The sequence below is a fragment of the Danio rerio genome, chromosome 9 (genome assembly GCF_049306965.1).
Source record: "Danio rerio strain Tuebingen ecotype United States chromosome 9, GRCz12tu, whole genome shotgun sequence".
NCBI classification, from domain to species: Eukaryota; Metazoa; Chordata; class Actinopteri; order Cypriniformes; family Danionidae; genus Danio; species Danio rerio.
This window is the reverse complement of record NC_133184.1, coordinates 882,231-894,403: the sequence shown is the minus strand read 5'-3', so window position 1 is coordinate 894,403 and position 12,173 is coordinate 882,231. Positions and strand designations below refer to the sequence as shown.

At 36.1% G+C, this 12,173-nt stretch overlaps 1 protein-coding gene across 2 annotated transcripts; it reads right to left on the bottom strand.

Annotated features, from left to right (window-relative positions):
• Positions 1-2,173: 2,173 nt before the first annotated feature.
• On the bottom strand, positions 2,174-9,601 carry dbi (diazepam binding inhibitor (GABA receptor modulator, acyl-CoA binding protein)). Of its 2 annotated transcripts, none has more exons than NM_199608.2 (4): positions 9,475-9,601; positions 6,078-6,195; positions 4,852-4,914; positions 2,174-3,335 (listed from the first exon to the last, which is right to left on the bottom strand). In NM_199608.2, the coding sequence occupies exons 1-4, from the start codon at positions 9,481-9,483 to the stop codon at positions 3,262-3,264; spliced, it is 264 nt and encodes an 87-aa protein (NP_955902.1). In that variant the 5' UTR covers positions 9,484-9,601; the 3' UTR covers positions 2,174-3,261. The 2 variants fall into 2 exon arrangements, with proteins under 2 accessions (NP_955902.1, NP_001296092.1); NM_001309163.1 differs by lacking the exon at positions 2,174-3,335 and adding an exon at positions 4,207-4,648.
• Between the last annotated feature and the right edge of the window lie 2,572 nt (positions 9,602-12,173).

The following is a 12,173-nucleotide window of genomic DNA, read 5'->3' as shown; positions in this document are numbered from 1 at the left end:
AGACGAGTCCAGTCGAAAGTACAGTGTATAAACCACAGACTGAGGAAACTCGGTGTAACATTAACAGTCTTAAACCCGCCCGTCCCGTTACACACGCAGAGCACGGGGGAGAAGATTCACGTTTGCTTTCCGGTCACGGAGAGTCTCGGTAACTGAGGCGCGAGTCTGTGTGAGGGAGTTTGTGTACATTTCAATATGCATAAAGGTGTTTATGGCCGTCAGAAATAACTTTGAATTAAATTTGACAAATGTTACTTTCGTAATGGACAATTGTTAAACAGATACTGAAAGTGTTCATTCATGAAAACAAACTATTTATAGTAGCCTACTTTAGTGTTTTTTATATAGTAAAGTCCATTATAGGACCTGGTTAATTAATGTAGTATAGTGAATTGATAGACTTTATAATACATGGTATACTTTAGCTTTTACTACAGTAAACTGTGAAATAATATTATAATGTATTATGTTATAAAAAACTGTATTATTAGGTCGGTTGTTTACTGTAATTGTTGTTCAAAAAACACTAGAATCTCCACAACAGATTAATTACTATAGTTGTGTTGCCATAGCAACTGTAGAATCACCACGGCAGAATAATCACTATAGTTGTTGTGTTGCCTTAGCAACTGTAGAATAACCACAACAGATGAATCACTATAGTTGTAGTGTTACCATAGCAACTGTAGAATAACCACAATGGATTAATTACTATAGTTGTTGTGTTATCATAGCAACTGTAGAATAACCACAACAGATTAATTACTATAGTTGTGTGTAACCAACTGTAGAATCACTACAACGGATTAATTTCTATAATTGTGTTACAATAGCAACTGTAGAATCACTACAACTTAAGTACTTTAGAGAATTATAGCGAATAGGACAAAATCTAAATTATTTTAAAAAATAATAATTTCCAATGTCAAATCAGAATGTTATTAAGAGTTTCATCTCAAAAGTATATTAAATCTATGACGTAATATACATGTGCATACATTTATTGCCCATATTATGTTTATTACAAACAATAATGAGGCAGATAATCTTACCCATACGTATCCCAGTCTATTAATGTAGATTAATAAGATTTTTTTTCCCCAGATTAATACAGATCAAAATTATTATTCAGTTATATTTACACTTTTTCCCCTCTCATTTGAGATGAAAGTAAAATAGTGGCTCGTCATAGCAGGGATGTGATGAAGCATGTTGTTAGTTTGGAGCAGTTTTTCTCTTCAATGATTAAACTCCTGATTATCATTATTATCGATTTCATCACATTATTGGCCAAAGTCCATTTTGGACGTCTGTGACCCAAAACTTAATTATGCAATTTACACTCTAGCAAAAAACACTGTCCTTTTTTCAGACTGAGGGGCATAAGTTGATAACTAGACTAGAGTCCATTGACAATATTACATTGACGTTTTTACACCACATAAACTCACAGTAGAGAAATAAGAACTTGCCTGTTTATAAATGTCAGGTGATGTCGACCCTTGATAGCCTATAAATCACAGTGCTCAAACTGCTGATATGATGGTGATAATAACAGGTCATCATTGGCATAGTCTTACCTTTCGAACAACACGCGACGCCATTATAAAAGCTATCCTTTCCATGTTAAAAGGAGTTTTTGTCCTAACTGTGCGACGGCGACGCGCGAAATTTAAAATGTAGAAACCGTTTTTTCCGTTAAACGGCAGAATAACAGCACTACTGAGACAAAGATCACCTCAGGTACAGATTATCTGCTTTATTCATAGTTAAATTCTAGCAATGTAAGTATAAATACCATTTTACAAGACATTTACTGACTGAAAGCAGCAGCAGATCAACTCAGATCTAGAAAGTAAAATAGTAGACGTTTAGAAATTAAAGACAGAAATAAGACTCAGTGCAAACGGACGCCCAGTAGCCTGTTAATAATGTTAAAGAGGTTTAGTATTAATTATATTAAAAACCTTTAGCATTTCGTTGGGAGTGCAGTGGCTGGTATTTGTCATTATGTGCTTTATTCAGTGTTAAATGCTACCAATGTTAGTTTAAATTCTATTTTACCAGACATATACGGACTGAAAGCAGCAGCGGATACCTCAGATCTTGAAAATAAAATAGCAAATGGTTTGAAAATGAAAGTTAGAACTGTGACTTACACCAACAACATTCACTAGGTAGCCTATTAATAGAGGTTTAATGTGTATTTATTAAATTAAAACCTTTACCATTTCATTGGGAGTGCAGTGGCTGGTAATTAAATGTTTTTGTCAGACAGACAAACTTGTGGCTAAAATCTTGCGTGTTTGGTTTGGAGATAGTGTTACAGGTTATCTAATTTTTCTAAGACTTTTCAGTGGTTTCAAGACAATAACAGGTATATCGATGTTATCTCAGAAGACTGTGCCTACCCCAAACAAACTGCAAAATGTAAAGTTTGTCAGACTATATAACAGTTAAGGGGACAGTTCACCTAAAAATGAACATTTCCTCATTATTTACTCACACTCAAGTGGTTTTTAACCAGAGTTTCTATTTTCAGTAGAACACAAGGGAAGATATGCTGAAGAAAGCTGGAAAAAAGCAGCCATTGACATCCATAGAAACAAGCAATAATCCTATTGAAGTCAATGGCTATTTGTTCTTCAGTATTCTTTATTATATCTTCCTTTGTAAGCTCAAACAGGTTTAGAACAAGTGGAGGATGACAAAATTGACATTTTTGAGTAAACTGTCCTTTCAACAAAGGTCTTATGTAATGGGATACAACCATATCATTTCATACTAACTATTCAAGTCAGTCTTGGATAAACAACTCCATCGTTTACACTGATGCACAACTGTATGTATTAAACACATATACAGTAAAGGTTTTTGCTTTTATTATAGGGTTGTTATTTTTGTTTTAACTCCAATTATCAGGCAATAAGTATGACAAAGATTTTGTTGTTTACAAAAAACACAAGGGTCTCAGATACAAATACAAAATTTCTTAAGGGCAACACAACATGTTTTTCCTTCTTCAGTGTTAACAGGAGAGAAGTAAACACATGTTTATTGTAAAGGTGAATTTTATGGCAGCGCATACAAAAGTATTCATTCTTTTCACTACATTGTGGACGGTTTTCTCTTGGCCTGCGAGGAATGTGCCGGTTTTCTCACACCGATCACAGTCTTGTGTGAGCAACACACTGCAGGCCTTAAGGCGTTTATGGGAGAACAGTACAGGTAAAGGCATGCTGGCCATCATATGGGTGTCTGTTAGATGCCGTATTTCCCCTTCAGCTCCTCGACTTTAGCGATGTACGCTTTCACAGCATCCTCCTTACTAGTTCCTGAAGAGACAAAGAAGAAAACAAACACTTAGAGTGAGATACTTAAAAGGACAGTTCACCCAAAGATGATTATTTACTCACACCAGAGTAGTTTTAACACTGTTTGAGTTTCTTTTTTTTTTTTTAAGGGGGCTTATGACGGTATCAGATTTCAAAGTTACGTTAATTTGTTGAAGGTTTTATCATAATATATTGTATTATTACAGGGCAAAAATCCTAAAGATAACTTTAATTCCTTTTTAAAGACCTTCCCAAAATATTTAAGACCTCATCGCCACTTCACAAGTTCTAATCAGTATCAAACCTTTAACTTACCAAACAGCTGCTAACAAACAGTTTTAGTTAAATAAATCAATAGAGCAAATAATCATGCAACTGAACTCAGAAAGCTTGAAAGATTAAACTATGTGTTGTTTCAGCGACAGGCTTCAGCTACTGTTTAAACTCATCCATCCAACCAGGAGTCCTTTAACTTACATTTTCCCGTCTGTTTCGCTCTATGGTTTTGCTACATGTAGAGAGCGTCACGTCACGTTCCAGCGTTTGTCGCAAATTACGTAACAACACCCATATGGAGGAGCTTGGACGCGCCCCGGCCCAAACCAACGAGCACGCCGTTGGTAATATTAGGAGGAAAATGAATACATTTATGCTTTTTAGGAGTCAAACACTACGGACAACGGTCGAACAAAATGCAAGACCTTGTAAAAATGCAATTAAGACTTTTTAAGGGCCTTCATTTTCTCATTATTGATTTATCAACTTTTAATACTTTTTACGACCCCGCGGACACCCTGTATTATCATGAAAATAACACAAGCTGCAGAAATAGTTTCTTTAACAGATATAATAACAATTCTTAGCACATTGATTTGTTGATATACTGCTTTATTGTATAGAGTAAACAATTATTGTGAATTAAATTGCAAAAGGATTATAAGGACACTTTATATTCAATTCATCAGTGAGATTAAGCCAGATTTGTTAGTTATATTGGTTAAAAACAAGACACAACTGAAATTCAAACAATTACAACTTATAATGGGGTAGTTTAGTTAAATTGCTAATGTTACCTATTAGAGTCTGAATGCACAATGTTAATGCACATTAACAGAATTTACAATTAATATTTCAGCTTGTAGTAGGTCAGATTACATAAAAATTAAACTATAAAGCTGTTAATACAATGTGAATATTATTTTAAAAATAAACAATTATCCACTGTATTTTGAAGTGGCCACGATATCAATATGGTGCATGTTTATTATCACAATACATTGAATTGCTGAATATCGCCATGTCTAGCTGGAAACCTGCAGTCATCAATCAGACATCAATATCAGGAAAGAAAGACACAAAAATTGTAAGTCAATGGCTATTTTCTTCAGTATTTTTCATTTGTGTTCAACAGAAGAAACTCGAACATCATTTTTAGCTGTACTGTCTCTTTAAGATGCTAAAATAAGTAAATAAATGACACGTCACTGCCCTCTGCTGGTAGCGAGGGGAAACTGACCTTTCTTGGCATCCCAGGCATCCCATTTGGCCTTACCGGTGAAGTCTAGCATGCCTGGCCGAGCTGTAAAAAAATAAGGTAAATTAGATCATTAAAAGTTAGTGCTTTAACTAGATCATCTTGCATTATTTCGACACTGCACATTTAGAGGTAAACCATATATTTAAATTTAAATTAAATTAGCAGTTTATCACATATAAGATGACTGTGATTAACACGATACAATTTTTTTAAGATTGGTTGACAGCACTATATAGAGTTATAACACAATATATAGATGGGTACAACTTAGTATAGTAAGTTAGTTATTTTACTAGGCCTGTTGTATGAAATGTAAAGATGACAATTCTGTTATCATTGACTAATTTTCTGTAAAAGACAAATTTACCTAAATAGTATATTTTGTTCCTTCTATGTAAGTCAACGGCTGCTTTTTTCCAGCATTCTTCAGCATATTTTGTTTTGTTTTCAAACCAATGTGAGGAGTAAATGATGGATGAATTTAAATTTTTGGGTGAACTATCCCTTTAACGCCCTATTCACAGCGTCAATAGGCGTCAGCGTCAACGCTTCCCATATACTTTGAATGGGTGATGTCAGGCGTTGCCAAACTGCATTGTGGATCCGTCGGCGCCGCTTCAGAGGCATTGCTCGCTGCAGAAGTTGGGACTAGCTCAACTTTTCAAGCGCTGACGGAAGCATCAGCCAATCAAATCGCTGTATGCAAATACACCAGCTAGACAGTGGCCTATTGCTGCGATGACGATTGAGTCAGCACCAACTTCAGACACGCCTTCAGTCAAGCGTTGATGCTGAAGCCCCGTGTGAATGGGGCGTAAGTGTAGAAGTAAGGAACTAAACAGGTTTGGAACAAATGAGTAAATAAAGACAGAACTCATTCATTCATTCATTAATTTTCCAGCTTAGTCCTTTATTTTATCAGGGGTTGCCACAGCGGAATGAACCACCAACTATTCCAGCATATGTTTTACACAGCAGATGTCCTCCCAGCTGCAACCCAGTACTGGGAAACACCCATACACACTCATTCACACACACTCATACACTACGGTCAATGTAGTTTACCCAATTCCCATATAGTGCATGAGTTTGGACTGTGGGAGAAACCGGAGCACCAGGAGGAAACCCACACCAACAGAGCAAACAATGAAGAAATGTTCATTTTTGGGCGAACTGTCCCTTTAAGAGCTAAAGGAGGAGCTCACCTGTGTTGACGTCTCCTACGGTGGCCTGCTTGTACAGACTGTAGATCTCCAGCATCTCAGCGTCTGTTGGTTTTGCTTTCAGCTGTTTGACCTCCTCTGCGGCTTTCTGAAACTCGGCCTGTGGAAAAACAACAACACCATCACCACACCGAACATTTCTGCACATAATAGTTTAATACCTCATCTCTAATGACTGGTTTCTTTTCTCTTTGCCATGATGACAGCACATAATATTGTGGTTAGCACTGTCGCCTCACAGCAAGAAGGCCACTGGTTCGAGTCCCGGCTGGGTCAGTTGGTGATTCTATGAGGAGTTTGCATGTTCTCCCAGTGTTGGTGTGGGTTTCCTCCGGGTGCTCCGGTTTCCCCCAGGGTCCAAACACATGCGCTATAGGGGAACTGATCAACTAAACTGGCCAGAGTGTATGAGTGCGTATGGGTGTTTCCCAGTACTGGGTTGTGGCTGAAAGGGCATCCACTGTGTAAAACATATGCTGGAATAGTTGGCGGTTCAGTGGCGACGCAGTAGGTAGTGCTGTCGCCTCACAGCAAGAAGGTCACTGGTTTGAAGCTCGGCTCAGCTGGCGTTTCTGTGTGGAGTTTGCATGTTCTCCCTTCGTTCGCGTGGGTTTCCTCTGGGTGCTCTGGTTTCCCCCACAGTCCAAAGACATGCGGTACAGGTGAATTGGGTAGGCTAAATTGTCTCTAGTGTATGAGTGTGTGTGTAAATGAGTGTTTCCCAGAGATGGGTTGCGGCTGGAAGGGCATCCTCTGCGTAAAAATGAGCTGGATAAGTTGGTGGTTCATTCTGCTGTGGTGACCTCGGATTAATAAAGGGACTAAGCCGACAAGAAAATGATTGAGTTGGCGGTTCATTATGCTGTGGCGACCCCTGATTAATAAGGGAATAAGCCAGGGATATGAATGAATGAATTTTGCAATTAATTTCTATAGAATAAAGCAATTCACAACAGTATTTCAACAGCAACATGTCTCATTCGTGAGACATAAACTCACAACTACCTGAAATATAGTTATTATTAAAGTTATGCCTATTTTTCCCTTATTAATTCACTCTGTTGAATAACCAGGCTCCCAAACAGAACCGAACACATTCAACAGCATTTCTCCAATTATTTCTATCTTAATCATCTGTCATTTCTTCTTACTTCATTAACAGAGAAACATTTTGGCCCTGCGCACTTGCCATTCTTAGTCTCGCTTCACAGCCGCGCTGGTATTTGATATGAAGTGATTGTGTAACCAAAGCACACAATAAATGAGGTTTTTAGCAGATCTCTATCACCGGGTCAAACTCCAACTCTAATGCATGTAATTCTCCCTGCATGGCTGTGATTGGCTGGCCTCGTCACATGACACGCATCAAAACTGATAATCAGATTTCACAGAATACTCGACCACTTCTCACACCTTCAGCTGGCCAGTATTTTAAGGGAATAAACGTTAACGAATATCTTGAGTGTTATTTTTCATGCTCTAATACTAAAAATAGCCGTTTTTCACACTACTTAACGCTTAACTGAACTGCACATTCTTGGTCTACGCTCTTGAATAAGGCATTGAGACTATAGAGATTAATTTTACATCAAGTTATTTTAGGGTTAATTCACAAAACCTCCTGCTCCTATGATATGAATGCATCTTGTGGAGTCAGTAAAGGGACAGTTCACCCAGAAATGTAAATTCCGTCTTGATTTAATCAGTTACTCCAAACCTGTTTGAGGCTGTTGAACACAAATGAAGATATAATGAAGAATGCTGAGAAAAACAACCACTGGCCTCCATAGAATATTATTAATATAAACGTCAATGGCTGTTTTTCTCCAACAGTCTTCAGATTGTCTTGCTTTGTGTTCACTGATATAAAATAAATACAAATAATGTTAAATGTTTAGAAACACCTAAATGTGAGTAAATGTTGATTTTTGGGTGTACTGTCCCTTTAAGAAGGCACTTGCATAGATATCAATAGCTGCGTCCCAAATCGCATACTTATGCACTATTCTACGCCATTTTATAGTATAAATAGTGTCAGTAGTGTGTTCACACTGAAAACTCTAATAATAATAAGAGCACTTTAACTACCCGGATGATGCACTCATTCAGCCGCTAAAATGAAGTGTGTAATGATGGACACTTCACGCACTCAACGACCGCAGGTTTGCTTATGTAGCGGAAGGGGCGGAGTTATCGGCGCACACGTTGGATAACTTTATTTTGGATGGTGAAAGCAAAATTCTCCTACGAGAGTGATTATAGCGCCTCCTGATGGTGAATGCGGTTATACTCACGGCAGGTATTATTTGATAATTTGGTCGTTTATATCACTGATTTGGCCTATTGCTGACTGAATTTCATTGCTATGACGATCGCTTCAGCCCCAACTTCAGACAATCCTTCAGTCAAGCGTTGACGCTGAAGCCCTGTGTGAATGGGTTTGCTGATTTGCTGCAATTGCCTCTTTAAATACGAGATTAATGTAGAGAATTTTTACGCTCTCGCTGGTAGAGCTGTGAAGGCAGACAGCGTTGTTGCCAGGGTGGCCAGAGCGAACTTTGAAGCTTGCCTCCTTCAGTGTAAACGCACAGTAAGATATACAGATTAATGCTCATTAATAGTATTTTCACAGTATTATATTAATATCAATGTTTTGCTCATTTTTCTTTAGAATATCTTGTTTTGTGTTATAAAAAATTATGAGGGAAATTCTCGTTTTTGGTGAACTGTCCCTTTAAGAGGGCGGTGACAGACATGGAGACAGAGCTGTAGCGGTTCCTCACAGTTACATTTCTAAATAAATAATTAAACAATCACCCCTGAATGAATTCACTGGCATCATTTACTGAACATCGTATGCCAAATTTAGGACACCGGTCAACGTTCACATGTATTTAAAATGTTTATTTATGTTTTTAATATTTATTTTAATATCTTTATTGAATGCTGAAGCAATCATGCTGCCCAACATCATCTGTGCTCAGTTCACAAAATGAAAGAAGTTCGAGAAGTACATATTTAAGAGTGTACTAATACAAATTTAGCAAAACAATATATTATAAAATAGCAAAAATGTGAGAAATACGCTCGATATTATAATGCAGTTAACGTTAGCGATCACGCCACACCCACAGAAATGGCGCTCTACATACACATGCCCTTCAGTAACATTTGCATTTACTGTAAAGCTGATTTTATCTCTATTTATCGATTTTTACTGTTAATAGCGCACAATATAAAACGCTAACCTGATCACGTGGGCGCGTTCACGAGCACCAACATGTCTTATTTATTACCAAAAGTTACCAATAGGCAAATGCATCACATAATGCGTTATTAAAAGACCTCTATATCTAATAAAAGCGTCGAGCATACTGACCTCAGACATGTTTGCAGATGATTAATTCAGCCTGTTGTGCCTCTAAACCCGCTGGAGATGATGGCAGCGCTTCACCCCGACGATTGTAGTAGTGTCGGCTACCACGCCCATAGTCACGCCCCTCTTGTTCTCTATTGGCTGCTGCAACATATCCCGAGCGACTCGTCCAATCAAATTCACGACATTCTAGACTCTTGTAACTGGGCCACAGGGTCACGCCTGGGATGCCAGATTGATTGAGTATTGTGAAAATAGGCTGAGATGCTCTTTATTCAAGCGACTGTTACACATTGCATCACAGCTTCTGCTTTACACTGACGTGTCTTATGATTTTTATTAGTGGCTTTGAGTTTGGGTTTTTTGAATAAACATTTTAGCTTTTGACCACAGTATGACATTATCTATCTGCAGTAATTCTGAAGCTTTTTTTTTCACAACATTGCTGTAATTTGTTACAACCAGAACTGTTCAATTCTAATATTTTTATATATATATATATATATATATATATATATATATATATATATATATATATATATATATATATATATATATATATATATATATATATGGGAATAGTGCCACTAATATATTCAGGATTTTACAACCACAATTGGCAAAGAAATATATATATATATTTCTGTGAGGAATAACTAGTGGTATTATGTTAATTTTAGTTTTATAAAACATTTAAATAATATTATTAGTTTCGAGTTCTATTAAATAGACCTAAAGCAGTTACGACTTTTGATTTTAAACATTAGTCTGTCTAAATTAACATCAGCGAAGGTTAATAGAGGCTTTACAAGTAGTTTTATTGTCCGTTTAGTTTAAATTAATTAGTTTAATAACTAGTTTTAACAAACAGAACCACTGTTAAATAACAATATAGAAGAATCAGAAGCTTTTCAGTCAATATCTTGTGCATGTTAGGTCAGATTATTGTGTGAAAATGTTTATTTTGAACATAAATATCCTGTTAAGTCTTCAAACATTCGGGGCTGTGATAAAAGGCACTCGGTGGCTCAGTGGTTAGCAGTGTCGCCTCACAGCCAGAAGGTCACTGGTTTGAGTCCCGGCTGGGTCAGTTGGTGATTCTGTGAAGTTTGCATGTTCTCCCTGTGTTGGCATGGGTTTATTCCGGGTCCTCCGGTTTTCCCTACAGTCCAAACACTTGCTATAGGGGAATTGATCAACTAAACTGGCTGTAGTGTATGAGTTAAAAGGCACTCTACAATCTTTCAATAATAAACAATCACTCACAGTTTTTCTGAACATTAATAAATGTTCATTAACACCAGTGTTGGGTGTAAATAAAGTAACTAGTTACTGTAGTTAAATTACTGATCCACTTTAAAAAGTAACTCAAGGGATTATTGTTCATTTTCAGGTCGTTTAATTGCTTATAACTCTCTTGCCTTGAATATTGTAATTCAACAGTTCTGAATAAATCAATTCAAAGAAATTAATATTGATTTTACACACATATATATATATATGTGTGTATATATATATATATATATATATATATATATATATATATATATATATATATATATATATATATATATATATATGCTAAATCTATTTTTAACTAGCAAGGGTTACATTTGTCAGACAATTAAAATATTCAAAAGTTTATTAATTAGTAATGTGTATGGAATATGCATTGAAATGTTTCATATTTTGATACACATAATATTTAACTTTTCTCTTTTTTTGCAAGGCAATTAAGCTTGTTAACTAAAGAATGTTTGTCATTTATTAAACTTAACAGGCCAAGCTTGACTTGATTTAAGGTATTAAAAGTGTTTAATTTCTATTGTTTATGTTTTGAGGTTGAGGTTAACATGTATTTTCAGTTTTATCAAGTCAGATAAGTAAAATTCTTATTGAGTAATTGAGTTTTCAGATATACAGTATGAAGAATTATTCGCCCCCCTGTTTATTTTTTTCCCTAATTTATTTTTAACAAAGAGCAGATTTCTCCAACACTTTTCTAAACATAATAGTTTTAATAACTCATCTCTAATAACTGATTTATTTTCTCTTTGCCATGATGACAGCACATAATATTAGACTAGATATTCTTCAAGACACTTCTATACAGCTTAAAGTGACATTTAAAGGCTTCACTAGGGTAATTAGGTTAACTAGGCAGGTTAGGGTAATTAGGCAAGTTATTGTATAACGATGGTTTGTTCTGTAGACTATCGGGGTGGGGGGGGGGGGGGGGGGGGGGATAGCTTAAAGGGGCTAATCATTTTGACCTTAAAACTGTTTTTAAAAATTAAAAACGGCTTTTATTCTAGCCAAAATAAAACAAATAAAACATTATCAGACATACTGTGAACATTTCCTTGCTCTGTTAAACATCATTTGGGAAAAGAAATATTGAAGGGCGGCTAATAATTCTAACTTCAACTGTATATCAAGGTAATATAAGCTCCAGTTTTTAATGATTTAATTAGTCAATTGTAATTAATAAATTTTTTGAAGTAACGTAACCAACACTGATGACCATTTTATATAATTTTACTGAATTCTGACACGTCTACAACTGATCATGTGCTTGATAATATTGCGCACTCAGACCTTCTCTCTGTCTTATCAATATCCCTTGTTTTCAAGACTTTGACCAAAAGGGAAACTGCATGATTTGAAGCTTATTTCTCTAAGAGTGTGCTTTGTCATTGCTA

Bases quoted from the DNA above. Each gene is read 5' to 3' on its own strand.
- dbi (NM_199608.2), bottom strand. The intron at 4,915-6,077 runs GTGAGCTCCTCC...ATTTTTTTACAG, and splicing joins CGTAGGAGACGTCAACACAG to CTCGGCCAGGCATGCTAGAC. The intron at 3,336-4,851 runs GTCAGTTTCCCC...TTGTCTCTTCAG, and splicing joins TGCCTGGGATGCCAAGAAAG to GAACTAGTAAGGAGGATGCT.